This window comes from Camellia sinensis, chromosome 4 (assembly GCF_055761805.1).
Source record: "Camellia sinensis isolate YWXY chromosome 4, ASM5576180v1, whole genome shotgun sequence".
In the NCBI taxonomy this organism is placed as follows: domain Eukaryota; kingdom Viridiplantae; phylum Streptophyta; class Magnoliopsida; order Ericales; family Theaceae; genus Camellia; species Camellia sinensis.
Window position 1 is genome coordinate 110,397,897 of NC_138964.1, and position 24,692 is coordinate 110,422,588.

Below are 24,692 nucleotides of genomic sequence, written 5' to 3' on the forward strand. Positions count from 1 at the left end.
CATGTATTTATACTTTTATTCCATAAAGTCTTTTTTCTTAATTTACATTATTTTCTTAGACTCTTATACCTTTATATTTAAAGTTGATTTTAATGTTGAGAGAGGAGAGAGAAGGGAAAGGACCAAGGCATAGGAAATTTCATACTCAAATTAAATACTATTGATGTTATTATTTTATATTATTATATAATGTGAATATATTTTTAATTGACAACATATTAAAAATAATGTGAACATTCTCCCTCATCTGATCTGAATGTTCACAACACCTTTTCAAAAAATTCTCTCTCATCTAATGTAGTGGTGTGAACGTTCACAACATGTGAACCTTTTTACTTTTAATTAACAATACATTAAAGTAACGGTCATTATATTTTTAATTGACAACACATTCTTATTCATAACATGTAGTGATGTGAACATTCTTTCTCATCTACCATAGTGATGTGAACGTTCACATTCGTATGTTTTAATATGAATGTTCACATCACGTAATTAACAACGCAATGACAAAAATTCATTTTAAATTAATGTGAATATAATGATGTGAATATTAATTTCAATTGAATGATGTGAATATTCACATAATGTAATTGACAATACGATGACAAAAATTCATTTCAAATTAATATGAATATAATGATAGTCAACATATTAATGCATGAGAACTACCAAAACATAATGACAATGTTATAGCGATCTCGATTTTCCTTTCATTGTTTATTGTACTCCGGACTCGGTTCCGTAGATGTGTGTTGTTGACTTGTTCTCATTTCCATCCTTTACTCTTTGTATTTGAGTGTTGGGTAGTGTTGGGCAAGTTTGAAACTGGTTGATTGTGTTTAGAAACAATTGGTTCATGCCCAGATTTTGGCCTTCACGGTCGAGCGGGGCTTTTGACGCTCGAGCGGGCCCTTTTTCATTCGCTCCTACACTCGAGCAGGATTCTTTAGTCTTCAGTACTTTTCCTGCAGGTCATCGGACGCTCAAGCGTCCACTTTCACGCTCGAGTGGGAACCTTCGTCTGCAGAACTTCTGGAAGTGTGCATTCGACGCTCGAGCGTCACTTTTCACGCTCGAGCAGGAGTCTGTGTCTAACGCTCGAGTGGGCGTTCCACGCTCGAGTGGACGGTGATGTGTATCAGTCTGAGATGAAGCTTTTTGAACCACTTTTTCGACCCACTGTCTCTCTCTAGCTTTTCAAAACCCTCATTTGACAGCTCCTCTCTCTAGAATACATCTTCTCTCTATGAAATCATCTAACTCTAGTGATCTTCCACCCTAGTCCCTTTGTAAAAAGTGTGAAGCTTGGCGTGGCCTTCGTTTCGATCCGAAAAAGTTGGTGATTGGAGCATCTTGAGTTTTGTCCTTCTTCTCCTTTGAGCTCTGAAATTTGAGGTAGGGATAACCTACTCTTTTCTATGAGTTTTGACATAGATGTTATGTATTTTGTATAGATGGTGTTGTTTTGGGGTTTCTGGGTGAGTTAGGGTTTTGAAATTGAAAGAGGGTTCTCTATTTTTGGGTTCCAAGTGTATGAGTGGTCCCTAAAATGAAGCTATGGTGTCTGATTTATGAAATTTGGCCTTAGGAGCAATATTTGAGAAAAAATGGGGAAAAGTCCTAATTTAATGTGATTAATTAATTTGTACAATTAATTTGGGAAAGTATGAGAACGTGAAATTGAGATGAAAATCATGAAATTGGGAAGTTATGAGATGGAATGGTGTAGTTGGATTGATTAATCACTCACCTTTGAAATTGTAGATAATTTATCTGTTTGATAATTTATTATCTATTTAGAAATAACTGCTTTGGGCTATCGGTGGAGGATAGTCTTGATTGTTGTAGACACTGCATAATGATTAAGTGAATTAAAACTAATCGATTGAATATGTCATTGAATATGACGGATGGAATAACACATTGAATATGTGCTTTGCTTGATCATTGTATATGATAAGTGTTTAAATACATTGTATAAGTATGTTGTTTGGGAGGAGATAGGGGATGTACTCCAAGGTTTGAGAGAAGATAGGGGATGGACTCCATTGATAATTGAGTTGCCCGGAGTGTCCAGGGTGAAAGTCCTAAAATCTTGATTACGTTTACATAACGTAGATGAACTGAAGTGTTGAAGTATTATTGATATAAGTTGTAGTCTCATATTAAGTGAATATGATTAAAGTATTGTTAACATGAGTTGTAGTCTCGTTATAAACTATTTGGATAAGTTGAGAACCATATCTATGAATTGATCTAGATAATGAAACGGAAAAGGATATATATATATGTGTGTGTGTGTGTGTGTGTGTGTGTGTATATCTGTATATATGGATTGATTAAGAAAGAGATGTATGTTTGTTTATATGAGTTAAACATTTATCAAATGCTAATGTTTTAGTTATTGCTCAAATTTGGTTTAGTATATCTCTGCTAGGCTTTGGCTCACCCTATATGGGACATCATTTTCAGGTTCAGGTGATATGCCACCTCCAAGGACATAACTTGGGAGGCTTAGAGGCTGAAAGACCTTTTGTTGTTATCTTCTTGATATTACATGTAAATTCAAGCCAAGGGCTTAATGTGTTTTGAGTTAGTACTCTCTTTTGTAACCAAGTGTTGGCTTGGAAAGTTGTAAGCCCGTAGGGCATTTACTTTTGTTGTCAACATGTAATACTTTTGTAATGAATACTCTGATAAATAGAAATATGTTTTATTCTCTTATGTCTATGCTTGTCGTGAATGTTGGGTTTATATGTATTATTTTGAGGGCGTTACAACAATCAATATTAAATATCAACATTAATAGAAGTAGGAGAGATTGAGGGTGCTTTGGTCTTCTTACCTCAAATAGGTCCTATTAGAATAGTCAAAAACAATATGGGTTTAATGGAATAAAACTCTTAGAAAGAGGATTTATCAAAAAAAGTTCCCATAATTAATAGATTAAAAATAGAAAATTACTAAATTCAAGAAAATTTAATATAATATTAAATATGCATTAATAATAAAAATCAATACTATCCCATTTAGGAAAATGAGTGGGAGCACTAATTAGTGCCACTACTAATGATGTGGCAGTGGGTCCCACCTACTGTCACAATGTTGTTGTGTTTTTTTTTTTTTTTTTTTTTTGAAAAAGTAGATGCCACATCATTAGTGGTTGCTTTAGAGCACCACTTTTAGTGGTCTCTAGCATTGCCCTCCTATTTAATAGAATTAGGGTGCCTATTGTCCTGATAAAAAATAAATAAAAAAAATTAAGGTGCCTATTGTACATGTCAAGCACTACTGGCACTATTGTGCTCACGGTGAGGCTCACTCCGATTCTTATTTCAACGATTGAAAGTATTTATTTTTTAGACTATATCGTGTACAATATACTTATAAAAAAATAAATTAATTGGATAACGATAACCCTTTAATCGAAACATATTTATATTTAATATTATATTTAAAATAACATTGAATATGCATTTTTATCAATAGAAATGTGTTTTGATAAAAGAGTTACTGTTCTTAGATCAACTTGATTATTTATAGATATGTTCTTCATGGTATGCACTAAAAAATAAACAGTTCGGATTATCAATATAAGACTCAGAGTGAGCCTCAAAGTGTGCACAATAGCACTTGCATGCTTGATGCACAATAGGCACCCCAATTCCCTATTTAACACATGGGTAATGCTAGGGATACCAAATTTTTTACCAAACAAATGATGAAATATCTTACATGAGTGTGGGGTCCATATAAGACATTTAAGTCATTTGTTTAATAGAAAATTTGAGACTTATAATATTTTTCTTAGAGTAATGCTAGAGACCCCAAATATTCTACCAAAAGTTTTACCAAATGTCTCACATGGGTGTGGGACCCACACAATGTGGGTCCCATGTGGGTCCCACACCCATGTGAGACATTTGGTAAAACTTTTGGTAGAATTTTTGAGGCCTCTAGCATTTTTGTTTTTCTTAACCACATCTTATCAAATACCCCAGAGACATTTATTAGCATTAATCATAATAATAATGGGCATTGCTAGACATCGGCTTCTTTTACTAGTATATATATATGAACCACACATTCCCATTCCCATTCCCATGTATATTGAGGTCTCAAAATCATTCTTGTGACAGAAGTCTACCATCTTTCAGGTATTTGTTTATGATTTATGGCATTATATTTTTTCCTAGTTAATAATTTGTTAATTTTAAATATAAATTTCTGTAACTTCCTTCAAATGTAAAGATGTTTTAGTCTGAATTCCAAATTAGAGAGTGAAAAATTAATTCAAGTAAGCAAAGCTGCATTTCACAACATCTCTCCCTACAAGTGTACTTTGTTAACAGAAAACGTTGTTAATTCATGCTTAATAGTTGTAAAATTAGTATATTTAAATCCATTTTTACTAAACTCATAAAAATAAAAATAAAAATTTATTGTATTTTCCTTCAATTACTTACAAATAATATACATTATTCCCACTTGCATTTTTTTTATATGGCAATCATTACTTTAAACAAATTATGCCTTGATTTTTGTATGTGCGTTTGTAAATTTACTCAATATTTCCTGTTTAATTTGTCGGTTCATTTTCATTGTTATTTGGTTTACTTTGGTTTAGTAGTTTGACATGTCTTTTTTACTCTCTTCATAATAGAATGTTGCTAACCATTATGCTCTATTTTTGGATCATTAAAATGAATTGTAATTCCATAAACTTTCATATGGAATGACTATTTATTTAAAATTGTGAAAGGTAATTCTATTTATAATGCATTTGTTATTATTTTTTTTAATCAAACAAATGAATGAATATTTTGATGGAATGATAATTTCATTCCACTTTAATCATTCCAATGAGTGAAACACTACCTAAGGAGTTGGCCCGGTTGTCAAGGCCGGGGAAATGGGGACGTGCTCTCTCTATGTTCTTAAGTTCAAATCTCCTAGCCCCAAGCAATTTTTTGGGTCAGTCCATACTTTAATTGGACCATTTGTTTGTAAACAGTGAGATTGGCGGTTACCAAGTTATCAAAAATAAATAAATAGTAATTCACTCTCGCACTCTTATTAAAATAAATTTAAGAAATTGATTTAAAAAAATAAATTTTACATAAATAATTTAATTAAAATAATATGACAATGACATTTTAAAATAATAAGTTACTTTGATAAGACTATCTAATTTTAAATGAATTTTCCTATATTATAAATTTATCACCTCATCGGTATAATTTTCTCCATAAAAAACCCAATCGTTAGCCATCAATCCAGTCAAATTGATATTTTCAGTTTTCAACTAAAATCAAATTGGAGTAATGCAAGAGATTGAGTTTTTAATTCATTACTTCTTAAATAAATTACTTCATTGGAAATAAATTTAATTATTATAATTTTAAGTTTTTTTTTTTTTTTGGATCAATATATAAGAGTTATTTACAACCAATGTATCAAGCCCAACTTCTCTATCGAAATTGAACAAGTGACGTCTATACAACTATTAGATTAAATATCCTAATTTAACTCTTCTTGGGGAGAGTTGAATTTACAAAGGATGAGAAGGCTAACTTCTAAAGGTGCTAATCTAACAACTAATAACTTATTCTAGCAAATAAAAAAAAAAAAAATTGTCATTTTTCTTCAAAATTGTCAATTTGAGTCAAATTAATATAATTTCAAAACAGATGTTTAAATTGTTAAGAAAAAATAATTATAAATTTTACTATGGTCCTAAAAATGCATATTTTGTGTCATATTGGTCTCTCAAGTATCAATTTTATCAATTTCGTCCTTTAATATTGTATGGTTATGTTTTATTTTCTTCATTAATGTTTCATGACCAAATTGACAAAATTAAAAACTTCAAGGACCAAAGTGATACGAGTGACAAGAAACACATACTTTAAAGAACATGTGTATATTTTATTACTATTCCGTTAGCTATTTAGATGGTACACTTAGAATTGGAACAAATTGACTCAAATTGAAATTTCAATAATGAAATTGACAAAATTAAAACTTGAAGAATCAAAATGACAATAAACGCATACTTTAAGGACTATTAATATATTTTGTTCAAAAATAAAATATGTGAACCTTATGTGTATAGATATAGTACGATTGTAATTTCATTAATTGCCTTAAATAATTATAGCATGATTGTTGTGATTTTGGATCACTAACTATGCTTTTTTATTATTTTCCAGATCATCCCATGGACGCACATGCTATTGTATTATTTCTCTGTGTATGCTCTCACCTTGTGGGACACAATGGAATTGAAGGAGACTGGAGGAGTTTAACTAAAGAAGAAGATTTGGAGTTGGAGGAGCGACTTAAGCATCTCAACAAGCCAGCAGTCAAGACTATACAAGTATTTATTCTCAACTATTATTAGAAACATTTAGACTGTGTTTGGATCACGAATTTAGATAGAGAAATGGAATAGTTAGGTAAAGTATAATTATATTTGATTCATTTTTCACTCATGTTTTCTATTTCCCTTTTCAGACTTATATATAAATCTCAAATCCAAACACAGTCTTAGTTCAATTTTGCTTTGTTTGTTTCATGGGAGTAAATTATATTTGATTAATAGACTTGCCATATTTGATGTTGATATTATCAATTGCATATCGTATCCCAGTTTGAATTGTTCCTGGATTGGGAAATTGGTCAAATCTTATCATATCCCATATCACACTAGACACAAATACGTAATGTAATGACCATAATGGGAGAATATTTTGGTGTTTTTACTAACACAGACCCTTCTTAATCTCTCATTTGGTATCTCATCACCTTACAGAGCTCAATAATCAATCATATATAGGGACAATCCCAAACAAACACAATCTCTATGTACGGCATGAGATCCTTTTGTCTCTAATGTGGAATGAATTAAATTTATACCAAATTAACAATAAAATGTTAAACTAATTTTTTTAATTAAAAAGTTATTTATTGGGTTAAAAAAATCTATCTCTTCAATTGTAAATCGGAACATAAAGTTGTTGACATCAACAAACTATTGTCTCAAATATAATAAATAAAAAATTTTGTTGAGCCGGTTTCATATGATGTCCTGGGATTAGTTTCGAGGATATTCTATTCCAATATTGTCCAGTTAAATTTTCTATGAAAATCAAATGGCAGAGATTAATAGGCATCTTAGGCCTAATATCATGGATGTCTTGAATTGCAACCATCTAATTTGACGTTATGAACTTGAGAACATAGAATATGGTATTATTATTTTTGCACAAAATTGTGAACAACCTTTCATGAGTTGAACAATTGTATATAAAAATTAACAGGAAGATTGTAACATTTGCAGAATAATTATGGAGATATATATGATTGCGTGGATTTCTACAAACAACCTGCATTTGATCATCCTTTACTGAAGAACCACACTTTTCATTTTCAGGTTTGTCTCCATACATCTTATCTCCAACACATAATTGAAGGCTACTTAATTATTTATTCAACACTTTACAAGCACAAAATAAATCACAGAACACTGTAGTTCGCACAATAAGTGCTGGGATTATTGTACATCCTAAATTCGAACAGAAGCATATCCATATGCATACTAAAGAGGAAAAATCACAAAGATTTGCATACAAAAGAGAAATATACTATGAATCATAGCGAGTACAACAATAAGACCAAAAACCTTTAAACTTTGACACCAATACCCAAGTCTTGAAACTCTACCCATTTCCCTACTTAAGATTAGTTGATTCCAGAAGCTACACGTGCTTACTTACTCACTGTCGTTGTCTCCGGAATTTTTTCATATCCCCAACATCTTTACAAACCCTCTCAATCTCACACCTCTACAATACTTCTTTTTATTGGCAAAGGTAATAATTGTATTGATCAGATCCAATAGATAAAATATAATTTTGGGACAAGCATCAATGGAGAGTGTAGAGAAGATTCATATTTATAGGCAAACCATAGAAATGTTAGTCCCATACAATTAATAAAACCTTACATATTGAATTACTAGTGAACTCTTGATTTCACAACCTAACCCAAAATACAGTATGGATCTTACAAAATTTGATACACGCACCCAACACTAATAACTATATGAGGCTCATAGAAAACAAGACATGCACGTACCCAACAGTAGAATCCAACTCTTGTGAGTTTACTGTAATCCATTATGTGATCAATTTATGTGCAAGTCACCTTTACCTTTTTCAAATTGAGTTGAATTGCAGATGAAGCCCACTTCATTACCTAAGAGATCAAGAGATCAAGTTTCCTCAAAAGTTAGCAAACCTCTACATATAGGACTAAAAGGCGGGGGTTGCCCGGTTGGAACAGTTCCAATTAGAAGAACTACTAAAGAAGATCTCATTAGAGAGAAACTTGATTCAAAAATAATGACTCATGCAGATGATGACACAGGTGGTGTTTATGTAAGTTATCCTAGTCAATCAAGATTATATAGCTTCACAATATTAGTTTTGCGCTATTGCTTGTTTTCTATATTTGGTTTTATTTGTTTCTATGAATCACCTTCTTGAATGAGCTAAACACACACATAAAACAATCTAATCACATTTGTTGATCCTATAAATTGATTTTAGTCCTCATTTTTTGAAGCTATATGTTTAGCCTCATCTTGTTGAAAGTTTTAGGCAAACTTTTGATAATAATTTCACATGCAGATGTGATTGTTTACATGGCTTGAATCTGCACAACCAAAAACACAAAACATTAAATCTTATAGTTAGGGCACAATGCCTTTTTTGAATGAAAAGAGGGGGAAAAATCAACAAAAAAAAGCACGCGCATACATATTTATGTTTGTTGGGTTGGATTTCCCTCGTATGCAGAGGATGGCTCAAATATTTGGTAAAGCCCATGTAAGTCTCAAGCCCACATGGAGAGATTACGGTAGCGTTTGGTTTACTTTTCAAAACTCATTTCTGTTTTTAAATCATGATTTGAATGTGTAACGCCCTCAAAATAATACATAAAACCCCACATTCTTGGCATGCATTGATATAAGAAAAATAAACAATTTTCCATTGATCAGAGTAGTACTTACAAATGTATTACATGTTGACAACAAAAGTAAATGCCCAACGGCTTACAACTTTCCAAGCCAACACTTGGTTACACAAAAGAGAGTACTAACTCATATCATATTAAGCCCTTGGCCTGAATTTACATGTAATACAACAAAATATAACACAAAAAGTCTGTCAGCCCCTAGCCTCTCAAGCTACGTCCTTAGAGGTGGCATACCATCTGTACCTGAAAATGATGTCCCATATAGGGTAAGCCACAGCCCAGTAGAAATATACTAAACCAACTATAAGTAATGACTAAAACAATAGCATTTGATAGATGGTAAACACTTATAAACCAGTTACATCACAATACAGTCCCATGACACTTGTGTCCATTTTACATTTCATTTTCCTTTACTTATCCGAATCACTTCATATACATGGCTCAGAACCTAGCCAAACAATTTAAATGAGATTACATCTCATATTAATAGTACATCCTCTTCAATTGGGATAACAACTCATATTAAACACTTCTTACTTCACAATAGATACACATAATTGTTGTATCAATTTCAAACAAAACACTTCCATACTTCATATATGATATATAGATTTGCTATATCAATACCTCAATAGATACACAGATTTGCTATATCAATGGAGTACATCCCCTATCTCCTCCCAAACAATGTCCGGTTTAGGAGTCCATTCCCTATCTTCCCCTAAACCGTGGAGTACATCCCCTATCTCCTCCCACACAACACCATGCATATAAACACATATCATATACAAGGTCAATCAATACATAAATTTGATGTATTATTCCAACCGTCATATTTGATGACATATTCAATTGATTAGTTTTAGTTCACCTAATCATCATGCATTGTCTACAACATTCAAGACTATCCTCCACCGATAACTCAAAGCGGTTATTTCTAAACAGAAAATAAATGCATCAAATAGATATAATATCAACATTTTCATAGGTGAGCGATAAATCAATCCAACTACACCATTTAATCCCATAATTTTCCAATTTCAATATTCTCAACTCAATTTCTCGTTTCCCAAAATTAATTATACAAATTAATTTATCATAATAATTAGGGCATTTTCCCATATTTCACATATCAACCCTAAGGTTTGATTTCACCAATACAACAACATTAATTCCATTTTTTTGTTGGTCTCATACACCCATAGGAGTTAATATTTTGAAAACCCCCTTTCTATAATTTACAAATCAATCCCTAACTTTACCAAAATTACCCAACAACCCCAACATATCAAAATGCCAAAAATTAAAGACAAAGCTCATAAGATGGAGTAGGGTATCCCCACCTCGAAATGAAGAGCTCAAATAGAGAAGATGACCAAAATCAAAGTGCTCCAAAACCAAGATTTTTCAGATTAAAACGAAGCCCAAGCCACCCTCTATCTTTCTTACAAAGGACTAAGGGTAGAAACACACTAAAACTAGATGAATCCCTAGAGAGAAGGTGTGTAGAGAGAGAGAGAGCTCGGATCTAGGGTTTGCAAAACAAAAGAGATGAAAAAGTGAAGTGTTTACCCGCTGTTGTCTACTGATATAACACAGGCTCGCTCGAGCGAAGGATTGGTCACTCGAGCGACCAGACACAAAGAACCCTCGCTCGAGCGAAGAAAGTCTCGCTCGAGCCAACAATTCGATGCTTCAGGTCTGCAACCCAGAAGCACGCTCGAGTGACAGAATGCTCGCTCGAGCGAAGAAACTCAAAACATACACCTCGCTTGCTCGAGCGAAGGAAAGCTCGCTCGAGCCAAGAAATGCATCTCTCAGGTCCAGAACCAACGCAGACGCAAGCTCGAGCGAAGGACTTCTCGCTCGAGCCACCAGACACAAAACTCAACTCTCGCTCGAGCGAACAAACCCTGGCTCGAGTGAAGGATCTAAAACACAGAGCTCGCTCGAGCGACAAAGTTCTCGCTCGAGCGAAGACACCAAAATCTAGGCAGCAACCTTTTGCTCCCAATCACACCCAACCTGTAACAAACCTACCCTACACAACCTATAATTCAAATAACAAGTATTGAAGGACGGAAACAAGATATAAACAACAATCAACAACACGGAACCTAAGTTCGGAATACTGTACATAAAGGGGAAAACCCGGGATCGCTATAACCTCCCCCCCTTAAAGAATTTCATCCCCGAAATTAAGTACGAGATTTCAAAAACAAGTTTTTCTCAATTTTCAATAATATTACATTTCAATGTTCAATAACTTGATCCATTACTGATCATTCCATCTATATTCAAGAGGCATTTCACGATACAATTTTCAACTTACACTATCAACATGCATTTCTTTCAAATCCAATAATTTCCATAACACATGATTCACAATTCCATATCATATTCCATGTTCATGATATATTTCCATTTCTACAACACATTCAACATATACAATGTTTTATAACTTAAGACACATTCAATGCTCTTAAAGTTTAACAACACAATAAAATATACAACATATGCTCAAACCTCCACAAATAGATCCGGATATTTCTCTCGGACCTCCAACTCATGTTCCCAAATGGCTTCCTCCATCCCGTGATGTTTCCACAAAAATTTTACCAAAGGAATAGTCTTGCCTCGCAAAACTTGATCCCGCCTATCCAAGACCCGAACCGGTCTCTCCTCATACGAGGTATCCTCGCCAACATCTAAGTCGGTCCAATCCAATACATGCGATGGATCTGGCTCGTACTTCCGAAGCATACTAACATGAAACACGTCATGAACTTCGGACAACTGCGGCGGCAAAGCCAATTGGTGGGCAACCTCGCCAATCCTCTCAAGGATCTCGAAAGGGCCAACAAATCGAGGGGACAACTTCCCTCTCTTACCAAATCTCATCAAACCCCACTTGCGTGATATCTTCAGAAACACGTGATCACCCACCCCAAATGCCAAAGGCCTCCTCCTACGGTCGGCATAACATTTTTGACGACTTTGGGCTGTAACAAGCCTCCTACGGATAAGTTCAACTTTCTCCGTCGTTTCCCTCACCAACACCGGGCCCAACAAAGGTGCATCACCCACCTCGGCTCAACAAACTGGAGACCTACAAGGTCGGCCATACAAGGCCTCAAACGGTGCCATACCGATACTCGACTAAAAGCTGTTGTTGTAGGAAAACTCCACCAAGGGCAAGTGCCTCTCCCACGACCAACTAAAGTCAAGGACACAACCTCGAAGCATATCCTCAAGGATCTGAATAGTACGCTCGGGCTGCCCGTCAGTCTGAGGATGATAAGCCGTGCTAAAGGTCAACCTAGTGCCCAAGGCACTCTACAAACTCTGCCACAACCTCGCAGTAAAACGTGGGTCTCTATCTGAGACAATCGATATTGGGACCCCGTGCAACCTCACTATGTCCCGGATATACAAGTCGGCAAGATGATCTACCGAATCTCTAACGCGCATAGGGATGAAGTGCCCCGACTTAGTCAACTGGTCTACAACCACCCAAATAGCATCACTACCCCGCTGAGTCCTCGGAAGACCTATAACGAAGTCCATAGTGACATGCTCACACTTCCACTCGGCAATAGGCAAGGGTTGTAACAAACCCGCTGGCCTCTGATGTTTGGCCTTCACTTGTTAACAAGTAAGGCACTTAGACACAAAAACTGCCACATCTCTCTTCATTCCCCGCCACCAAAACTGGTGACCCAAATCACGATACATCTTAGTGCCTCTCGGATGCACCGCAAGGCGTGAATGGTGAAACTCTCGAAGTACTTCCTCTCGGCAAGACTCCAGCACAAACAATCGGTCTCGGTATCTCACACTCAGGTCGGGATACACAGACAAACCCTTCTCAAGCTTCCCACTGGAGATCTTCTCTCGGAGGGATTCTACCTCAAGGTCACCTCTCTGTGCCTCTAACACTCGCGTCACAAGTATAGGCTGTGCAACAACAGAAAACAAGGCCGCAGCCTCAACGGATTCGCCCAGAAGCAAATCAAACTCGCCAAGTGCACCTAATCTCCCACTCCCGGATGGCTATACAAGCTACATCACTAATGGATTTTCTGCTTAGGGCATCGGCCACAACATTGGCCTTTCCCGAATGATAATGCAACTCGAAGTCGTAATCCTCAATAAACTCCATCCACCTCCTCTGCCTCAAGTTCAAGTCTTTCTGTGTAAACAGATATTTCAGACTCTTATGATCCGAGAATACCTCAAACCTCTCACCATAAAGGTAGTGCCTCCAAATCTTCAAGGCAAAAATCACAGCTGCCAATTCTAGGTCATGTGTAGGGTAATTTCTCTCGTGTATTTTCAACTGTCGCGAGCCATAGGCTACGACCTTCCCCTCTTGCATCAACACACAACCCAAACCCTCTCGTGAAGCATCACAATAAACCGCATAACCCAACCCTCTCTCCGGAATAATCAAAACCGGAGTTGTGGTCAATCTAACTTTCAATTCCTAGAACGACTTTTCACAAGGCTCACTCCATATAAATTTGACCCCTTTCCGTGTCAATCTAGTCAACGGCGAAGCTAGCCTGGAAAAATCTTTCACAAACTAGCGGTAATACCCAGCTAATCCCAAAAAACTACAGATCTCAAAAACACTCTTAAGCTGTGCCCAATCTTGCACTGCCTCAATCTTGGATGTATCGACAGACACCCCTTCCTTGGAGACCACATGGCCTAAGAACTTGACCTCCCTAGCCAGAACTCACACTTCCCAAATTTGGCATACAGCCTATGGGCTCTAAGCAACTCAAGCACCACTCTCAAGTTTTCCTCGTGCTCCTCCTCAGAAGGTGAATAAATCAGAATGTTGTCCATGAAAATGACCACAAAGCAATCTAGGAATTCCCGGAATATCCGGTTCATCAAGTCCATAAACACTGCCAGTGCATTGGTGAGCCCAAAAGGCATCACTAGAAACTCATAGTAGCCATACCGCGTACGGAATGTCGTCTTCGGAATATCTTCCTCCGTAACCCTCAACTGATGCTAACCCGATCTCAAGTCTATCTTAGAGAAACAACGGGACCCTTTCAACTGGTAAAACAAATCATCAATACGAGGCATAGGGTCCTTATTCTTGACCGTAGCCCGATTCAACTTCCTGTAATCGATACAAAGTCTCAAGGCACCATCTTCCTTTTTAGCAAAGAGGGCCGGTGCTCCCCACGGCGAAACATTAGGGCAAATAAAGCCGTTATCTAGTAATTCCTAGAGCTGAATCTTCAACTTACACAACTCGGCTGGGGCAAAACGATAAGGTGCCATAGAAATCGGCGTCGTGCCGGGCACTAGATCAATAGAGAATTCAATCTCTCGATGAGGTGGTAAACTAACAAGATCCTTGAGAAAAACATCCGAACACTCACAAACCACTCTCAGCAATACAGTCTGGGTTTCATCACACTCACTACTCATAAAGCTAGCAAGAAGACCACTAAGCTCACTCCGCTCTCGCAGATCATACACTGGTGGCAAAACACTACCAACCCGATCCCCCAAGAAATGGAAACAATTCCCGCTCACGGTACACACTGTGACCCTCTGGCGGTAACAATCGATAACAGCCCGGTATGACGATAGCTAGTCCATACCCAAGATAACATCAAAACCCGACATAGGCATAACTACAAAAGGAAAAGGAAGCCGGCGGTCGGTGACCTCTATATCACAGCCCCGACACCCTTGTTTCAAAATCAATTCACCCCCAACAGGTGATACAACACATATACGAGATGCTAACTGTGCCAACTCCAGCCCCAAAACAGATGCAAATGCAGCAGATATAAAAGAATGGGATGCACCCGTATCAATCAACACATTGGCAACCGAGTTACAAAACAAGAATGTACCTCTCACAACAGATGGAGCAGGTACAAGATCCTGCGGTAACAGCATACACGCGCCCAAAAGGTCTCTGATCAACCTGCTCACCCTTAGGAGCAAAAGACTGCTGCACAGACTGGGATGATGAAGTTCCCTGATTGGCCCTTGAGGCCTAAACAGACTGTGCTGGCTGAAAACTCTGCGTTTGCCTAGAACCAGACGCACCCGATGTGGCACTGAACTGCGGGCAAAACCTCTTCAGGTGCCCCGCCAGACCACACTGATAACAAGGCAGTGGCTGACCTTTGCCCTGACTCTGGCTCTGAGGTCGAGCCGAATATGAAGTAGCTCTCTGACCTTCTCCCCTCTGTGGGCAAGCTGGAGACTTGTGATCCAGCTGGCCACATTTGTAACAAGTAATGTCTCCCTGACTACCTCTCCCAGAACTTGCACTCGGCACTGGAAAGGTAGATCTAGCAAAACCACCCTGAGACTGCTGAGGGTTAGAACCGCTATATCTCCTGCCATCACCCTGACCATCCTAACTCCTCTTAGAGTCCCTCAACCTCTCCTCCTCCTCATGCATCATAATCTCCATATGTGCCGCAGTGTCCACAAGACGCCTATACTCCCGAGTCATAGACCCGCCAACTCTCATCTTGAGCCCGTGTCTCAATTTCCTCTCAAACTCGAGACAACGGCGTTCTTCTGATGCCACAAGCTCAGGTGCAAACCTAGATAGACTAGTAAATGCCGCCTTAAACTCGGCCACTGATGGACTCAGCTATTTTAGCTGGCAGAACTGATCTCTCAACTTCTCCCTGACAACTGGAGACAGAAACTTCTCCTGGAAAGCATCTACAAAAGCCTCCCAAGTGCCACCAATACTGCCCCGGATAAACTTCCACCATTGACCCGCGTCTCCTTTCAGCTGGAAGGACGCCAAGGTCACCTTCAAAGCCCTGTCTTCGATGCCAAGCATCTCAAACGTCTTCGTCATCTGCTCGAGCCACTCATCAGCCTTAAGTGGCTCTTTCGGATCTCCCAAAAACTCATCCGGATTAGATCGGAAAAACTCCCTCTTCAGAAAGAAAGGCCCTACATCAACAACTTGGGCTTGAACTTGATTCTCAGCTCTGAGAATGCCCACGGATTGCCTGAATGCTCCTACTATTTTGCGGGCTAAGGCACCCATGGCCTGCTGACCCACTGGCTCGGCCACATTGGCCTGGCCAACACCCTCTTGTTGCGCTGGAACATCATCCAGTAAAGGCATCTCCTGCCTAGCACGCCTACCACGTCCTCGTCCTCGTCCTGACATCCAAATAAAGGTAACGAAGAACATTAGCACATTTATATATGTGCCGAAGCTATAACACTCACGTCCTAATACATGGACAACTGTAACTCATTCCACGTAAGCACATAATCACATAAGCACTACGAATTTCATTTCCGAATAATGACAGTCCCAAGGCGTTTCTAGAGTTTCAGTTAGAAACAGCATTGATCAAGTGCTTTTCCAATAGGACTCCCAGAAACCCAAGGATACAATCAACATCCTATAAACTACATTCCATACCCATATAGTCACATAAACATGGTATCACATAAGCACATAACATTATACCTAAATCTCTAACAAGCGAGATGAACCCATTGTGGTACTAACCACTTCCCGCGTACCCAAAGTATTCGAACCCGGTACGCTCTGATACCAAGCTGTAACGCCCTCAAAATAATGCATAAAACCCCACATTCTTGACATGCATTGATATAAGAAAAATAAACACTTTTCCATTTATCAGAGTAGTACCTACAAATGTATTACATGTTGACAACAAAAGTAAATGTCCAACGGCTTACAACTTTCCAAGCCAACACTTGGTTACACAAAAGAGAGTACTAACTCATATCATATTAAGCCCTTGGCCTGAATTTACATGTAATACAACAAAATACAACACAAAAAGTTTGTCAGCCCCTAGCCTCCCAAGCTACGTCCTTGGAGGTGGCGTACCATCTGTACTTGAAAATGATGTCCCATATAGGGTGAGCCACAGCCCAGTAGAAATATACTAAACCAACCATAAGCAATGACTAAAACAATAGCATTTGATAGATGGTTAACACCTATAAACCAATTACATCACAATACAGTCCCATGACACTTGTGTCCATGTTACATTTCATTTTCCTTTACTTATCCGAATCACTTCATATACATGGCTCAGAACCTGGCCAAACAATTTAAATCATACTACATCTTATATTAATAGTACATCCACTTCACTTGGGATAACAACTCATATTAAACACTTCTTACTTCACAATAGATACACATAATTGCTGTATCAATCTCAAACAAAACACTTCCATACTTCATATATGATATACAGATTTGCTATATCAATACCTCAATAGATACACATATTTGCGGTATCAATGGAGTACATCCCGTATCTCCTCCCAAACAATGTCCGGTTAAGGAGTCCATCCCCTATCTTCCCCTAAACCATGGAGTACATCCCCTATCTCCTCCCACACAACACCATGCATATAAACACATATCATATACAAGGTCAATCAATACATAAATTTGATGTATTATTCCAACCGTCCTATTTGATGACATATTCAATTGATTAGTTTTAGTTCACCTAATCATCATGCATTGTCTACAACATTCAAGACTATCCTCTACCGATAGCCCAAAGCAGTTATTTCTAAACAAAAAATAAATGCATCAAATAGATATAATATCAACGTTTTCATAGGTGAGCGATAAATCAATCCAACTACACCATTTAATCCCATAATTTTTCAATTTCAATATTCTCAACTCAATTTCTCGTTTCCCAAAATTAATTATACAAATTAATTTATCATAATAATTTGGGCATTTTCCCATATTTCACATATCAACCCTAAGGTTTGATTTCACCAATACAACAACATTAATTCCATTTTTTTGTTGGTCTCATACACCCATAGGAGTTAATATTTTGAAAACCCCCTTTCTATAATTTACAAATCAATCCTTAACTTTACCAAAATTACCCAACAACCCCAACATACCAAAATGCCAAAAATTAAAGACAAATCTCATAAGATGGAGTAGGGTATCCCTACCTCGAAATGAAGAGCTCAAATGGAGAAGATGACCAAAACCCAAAGTGCTCCAAAACTAAGATTTTTCAGATTAAAACGAAGCCCAAGCCACCCTCTATCTTTCTTACAAAGGACTAAGGGTAGAAACACACTAAAACTAGATAAATCCCTAGAGAGAAGGTGTGTATAGAGAGAGAGCTCGGATCTAGGGTTTGCAAAACAAAAGAGATGAAAAAGTGAAATGTTTACCCGCTACTGTCTACTGATATAACACAGGCTCGCTCGAGCGAAGGATTGGTCGCTCGAGCAACCAGACACAAAGAACCCTCGCTCGAGCGAAGAAAGTCTCACTCGAGCCAACAATTCGAAGCTTCAGGTCTACAACCTAGAAGCACGCTCGAGCAACAGAATGCTCCCTCGAGCAAAGAAACTCAAAACATACACCTCGCTCGCTCGAGCTAAGAAGTGCATCTATCAGGTCCAGAACCAGACGCAAGCTCGAGCGAAGGACTTCTCGCTCGAGCCACCAGACACAAAACTCAACTCTCGCTCGAGCGAACAATCCCTGGCTCGAGCGAAGGATCTAAAACACTGAGCTCGCTCGAGCGACAAAGTTCTCGCTCGTGCGAAGACACCAAAATCTAGGCAGCAACCTGTTGCTCCCAATCACACCCAACTTGTAACAAACCTGCCTAACACAACCTATAATTCAAATAACAAGTATTGAAGGACGGAAACAAGATATAAACAACAATCAACAACACAGAACCTAGGTCCGGAATACTGTACATAAAGGGGAAAACTCGGGATCACTACAGAATGCAACTTGTTAACCAAACATATTTTTAAAATACAACTCCAAATTACTTTCCAAACTCCTTGCTTTTCTTTTCTTTTCTTTTCTTTTCTTTTATTATTAATCAATTAATTAATCAATCACTTTTTTTTTTCTCATCTCACCTCTCACCTCTCACATTCTCTCACATTTTTTACATTAATCAATCAAAAAAATAATAATAATTACAAATCATTCCAAAACTATTTTCAAAACTCATAACTAAACAAATTTTCTCTTTTCAAATCATGATTCAAAAACTCAAAACTCAAAACTCAAAACATAACTTTACACTCAAATTATAATTTTAAAATTAAACCAAACGGAGAATTTTTTTGCTTGGTTTTTGGCACATGTGTGTGAGGAGACAAGAACCTTCTCTACTACCCTAGAGAGAGAGTAGAGTGCAACCACCAAATAGAGAGGAAAAAGGGAGCCAAACAGTTTTTTGATAAACTCTGTCCAACTTTGATCGAACAGTTCGATCATCCGATTGAGCTGAAATTTGGAAGGCGAGTTCACACTAAAGGCTCTAAGATCTGAACTGTGGAGATTAGATTTGGAGCATTCTGAATTTGGTTTTCTGGCTCGTGAATAGTACCTTGTTTTTGTGAGATCTTTCTTAAATTTTGTAACTACTTCTTTGGTTGCCAAGAAAATTTATTTGTAGTCGTTCTTGATTGTTTGCCTCCAGTTCTAACTAGAGAGAACTCTTGTACGCCCATTATTCTTTGATAGTGGAGATATTTGATGGACTATGGTCTCGTGGTTTTTTCCTTCTCACAATGGGAAGGTATTCCACGTAAAAATTGCTTTTGCCATTTTTTTTTTTTTTTTGATCGGCAACTTGCTCTTGTCTTGTTGTGTGATTTTTAGATTTATTATTTTCAGATTATAAATATTCTCACAATGGAAAAGGTTAAAGGGAAAATATAAAAGTAACACATGTTTTGGATTTTTATTACCCAGTATGCCATAGTTGAGACAATAGATGGTCCAAACGAATACAGTGGAGCGTCAGCGGTGCTTAATGTATACCAACCAGATGTCATGGGTCAACAATATAGTGCAGGGCGAATGATGATTCAAAATGGGCCTGATAGCTTGCAAGTCGGGTGGAGGGTAAGTTGATCTTCTTGCTTGTTGTAAATTTAACTTCTTACTTATTTTACAAAGAATTTTCACAAGTAAAAACTAGTTTCACATAGACAAAAGCATTTGTTGTTGTTATGTTTTTGGTTTGTCTCAGGTGGATCCATCTTTGTTTGGTGACGCACGTACTCGACTATTCATATATACAAATGTAAGTATCATCGCTTTTTATTGCATATTACTTGATTGACTATATTTTCTTAGCAACTCTTACAATATATTCGTATATGTTTGTCTACCAAACAGGCAGGTCAATCTCATTGTTTCAATACAAATTGTCCTGGATTTGTGATTGTGGATACAGATATACCTCTTGGTTTAGTAATTGGAGAGGTCTCTATACCTGGAGGGACACAGGTTGAGATGGAAATCTACATCTTGCAGGTAAAATTTGAAAACTTTTAATATACATGAAGTCCACACCTAGACCACCGTATTGGCAGATCACAAGTTCCCAAGTCATGCTACCATTGTGTCAAATAATTATTACAGCAATAATTATGAAACAAAAATCGTAATTAAGTAATTAGTGGTAAGGAAATAGAATTTGCGTTCTTCTGTTCAATTATTCAATTTTGATATCCATGTAAAAATATACAGGACCTAGCTAATGGAAACTGGTGGCTTGGAGTTGCGAATACCAATGTTGGATTTTGGCCAAAGAGAATACTTGGCGACGGATTAGCAAACTTAGCTTCACATGCTGATTGGGGAGGAGAGGTATTTAGTCCACCGGGCACCCCGAAACCTGCAATGGGGGGAAGTCATTTTGTAATTGAGGACATCGGATATGATGCATACTTCAGGAATATTGCACTTAAGAATCCAAGTGGAGGGGATATAAATCCTCAAACAAACGAGTTTACAAGCAATGGAGAACTGTATCAAGTGTTTGATGAAGGATACCATGGGGCTCAGTTTGGGCATGTGGTACTATATGGGGGCCCTGCAAGTTCCTAGAAGGAGAATACAAATTTGGTACTTTTAAAATTTCATTTTGGCATGGATTAATTATGTAAAACTGACCACCCCTTGTCCTTCTATATATATATATAATTGCATGTGCCTTGCAAAACTTTTATTAAGACTCAAGTGCTATTGTTTATGCTTGGGGTGATGCACAATCCAACCCTTTTAGCTTTGCAAATTTTAATCTTCTTGACTACAATGTCATCGATTAAAAATTTTGGATTATTCAACAGGACCTACTTTGAACATTTAAGGGTGCTAAGCCAATGTAATTGGAATTACCCACAATTATTTGTTTATTTATTTATTAGTACCCACACAGAGATTGTTTGAATATGATTACCAAAATTTGCTTACATACATTACGATCTTAGCAAATCATTATAAAAACTCAAAAAGATAAAAATAAGATAAAATAATTTGATTTTGTTATTTCATGGCTTAGCAAGACTCAATATACAACAAAGGGAAAAAAAAAATACCAAATGAAAAATAAAGCCATTAATCAATCCAAATTAATCTAAATACAACAAATTATCATTTAAATGTTACTTTTCTTACATTTTTAACAACAAAAATACCAAGCTTATATAATCAAATTTATCTATCATATCATTTTCAATGAATAATTTAGTTAACTGCAATATAGATTTGTCCAATTAATAATTAAACATCAATCTCTTTTTTCTATTGTTTAGTAACTAGTTGAATTATTTTTTGAGGGGCCTTTAACTGTGGTTTGGGCTTTCCATTACGTGGGAATTTAAAATTAAAGCAATTAATAATTGTGAAAATTATAATTCAGTGGGATAATTATATGTAAATCATAAAGTATTATGACCCAGCGGGAAAAATTTCATAGTCATACCTTTTAGTAGAGCCTGAAGCGAAGAATCTCGTGGATAAATCACGTGCTTCCAGGATGTGAACAACCAACCCAGCAGTGGAGTGATACTACAAAAGGAGTATCACCCACACAAGTCACAATGCAGAAGCTCGATCGTTCTCATATGGGAGGGAGTTAGAGAGAGAGTCTAGGAAAAAAGGTTATGGGTAAAAACCACATAACGTATCTGATATCGATATATTATTCCATCATATCATTGAAACTTTTCACACCATTACTTTTAATTACAATTTTCCCCTTGATTATACACCTAAGGTTCATAATCTATAAGCTTAATCCAGAAATTGAACCGCAACACTTCAAACCCTAAACCGCCAATTTCCATGATATAACACTATATGCTCATAAAAGGAGATTTTGTATTTATATAATCAAAATACCACAAATCTATCTATAAATGCAAGTATTGAAGAAGAACTAGGATCCCTACCTGAAGAATCGAGCAAAAGAGCAAGCTTTGATGAGATTCCTTCATAAATCCGAAATTCCAATCGGTAGAAAATGTTGATCTTCAAGCCTCTTCACTTTCTTGTAAGGGATCTTGCCCAAAACTTAGAAGAATGCAAGATATTTGGGGTCAAAAACCTAGGGTTTTCGGACCTAGGGTGAGAGGGTTGAAGAGAGGAGATGAAGATGCAAAGAATGATCTAGAAATTCCTTGTTAAACTTGTTGAATTCGCACAGTCAGCTCGTGCGTCGATTTCCACGCTCGAGCGTATCTGCTTCCAGCACAGATATGAAAACTTCAAACAGGTATAACTCTCTCATCCGGACTCCGTTCTTGGTCGTTCTTGTGTCCAAATCAAAGCCCCGGAAAAAAGCTTTCCAATGGCTCTAGCCTCACATCCAAATTCAAAGTGTGGAAAAAGAAAAGGGAAAAAGAGTCACGGTTGTTCGTAAAAAAAATTACCCGAATTAAATTCTTGGTTCACTCTTACTTTACCATCATATTACCACTTTGATCAATGCCCCAAAATAAAACTAGGAGGCTCCAAAGACAATAATAAAAGGTCAAAAACAATCCCACTAATCCCAGAAAGTCAAACTCAACCAGGCAGACCGCTCGAGCGCCCAATCTCGTGCTCGAGCGCGCAGACGAACAAAGCCGACCGCTCGAACGACCACTCCTACGCTCGAGCGGGAATTCACAACTCTCAGAATTTTGGACAGACTGCAAAAATACTGGAAGCCTCACAAGTCCGCTCGAGCGTCAACTTCCCCGCTCGAGCGGAGGGAAAAATTCTGAATTGCTACAACCTTCCCTCCTTAAGAAATTTCGTCCCCGAAATTGCATCCGTTCTCAAAACCATAACAAAACACAACAACAAACCCCAATCTAATAACAAGGCATAACAGTAACAATATATATATACCTATCAATCTTTAACATCATTCAATTACACCTCATAACAATTTTAAACCCAAAAGTACAAAGTGTTACAGGCTTTCGATTGAATGAAATGTAATGTAAAAAAAAATTACCCAATTGATCTCATTGTCAAAATCCAACACCCTCCTCTCCTCAAGTTTATCTAGAAACTTTGTCTCTCTTGAAAAGGAGGAAGCTCTATATTTTGAGGCTTATTTCTATTTAAGTAAGAAGAGTTGTCTTGAGAGATTGTCACTCATACATATTCAAACTGAGAGTATGTTTCATCTGGTGGGAAAGATATTCCTCTGCCCTTGCCAAAGCAAACTGGAGTCCAGATATTATATGTATCCCATCAGTCAGCATCATCACCTGCAAAACACATTGGTAAAATAAAAATTATCTTAAGTCTTCTCATGCAAATTACAAACCTCCTTTGTTGTTGTTATGATTGCTATTATTATTATTATTATTATTATTCATTTTCTGGATGGGGGGGGCAAAGATCATAATGCCAATGCCAAAAGTTAAGAAGACTTACATGCCCGTTATGTGCGAAGAAAATGAAGCAAAGGCTCCAAACTTTCTTTATTACGAAAGATGATTAAAGATAGGTGATGATAGAGAAATTGAACCACATTGCCAATGGAAGATGACTAAGTTAGTCTAGGAACTGTTGTATTGAACAGCTCAAAATCAAGTTCAAGCACATAATTTCCATTGTACCTAGACCAGGTTCCAAATTCCAAATTTTAATTATACTTGTGAGAAATTAAATATGTAAAAAAGGCAGTAATTATCTATGAGATTCTGGTCATTTATCAAGTACGTCACATCAACCAAGGAAATTAACAAATTCATAATCATTAAACAATTTCAAGAGAGGTTCCTCATTCCCCATCCACAAGTTCTTTGAAGCAAAGATATTCTTGAACAATTAATTGTTCCACACTCAGTTCATACACATTGACACGAACAATTCCCAAACACCAAGTCTACTATTGTGACAAATGAGGGTAGAACTATAGCTTCCTGCAATTGCAATGTATTAATCCAATGCGCAAACAAAAAGAATCTGAACAAAATATAAACAAATAAAGAATTCATATGTGCCATTGTTCTACAAGGCTTCCAATGAATATGAATCTGCCACGAGAAGCATAATGCAGGTGGGACACAAAATCAGCACCAAAGACAGAAATGAGATTATTCACTGGAAAAGTAAAACATTGACATTTAAATAAGCATTAAAAAGATGATTCGTCTTCTTTTCCGTGTGCATTAACAGACTCAGTTTATGCTGCTAAACAAAGCATCTTCTCTTGCCAAATATTAAATAAGAGATGTTAATTTCAATGGGCATCATCTAGATAACTAGACCTTTGCGGATGTTAATGTCAAGTAGGAGTTTCTCACTATTGTCTCCTCCATCCTTGGAT

General features: G+C 36.9%; 1 protein-coding gene across 1 annotated transcript in view; it reads left to right on the top strand.

Annotated features, from left to right (window-relative positions):
• The window catches only part of LOC145823966 (protein neprosin-like), a 38,370-nt gene extending 17,402 nt beyond the window's left edge, over positions 1–20,968 (top strand). Inside the window, exons 2-9 of the mRNA XM_082923545.1 lie at positions 6,216–6,382; positions 7,346–7,438; positions 8,244–8,381; positions 18,043–18,105; positions 19,826–19,978; positions 20,106–20,159; positions 20,255–20,392; positions 20,609–20,968. Of these exons, the coding sequence (XP_082779671.1) occupies positions 6,216–6,382; positions 7,346–7,438; positions 8,244–8,381; positions 18,043–18,105; positions 19,826–19,978; positions 20,106–20,159; positions 20,255–20,392; positions 20,609–20,968 (1,166 nt within the window). The remainder of the gene's footprint in view (positions 1–6,215; positions 6,383–7,345; positions 7,439–8,243; positions 8,382–18,042; positions 18,106–19,825; positions 19,979–20,105; positions 20,160–20,254; positions 20,393–20,608) is intronic.
• Positions 20,969–24,692: the final 3,724 nt, after the last annotated feature.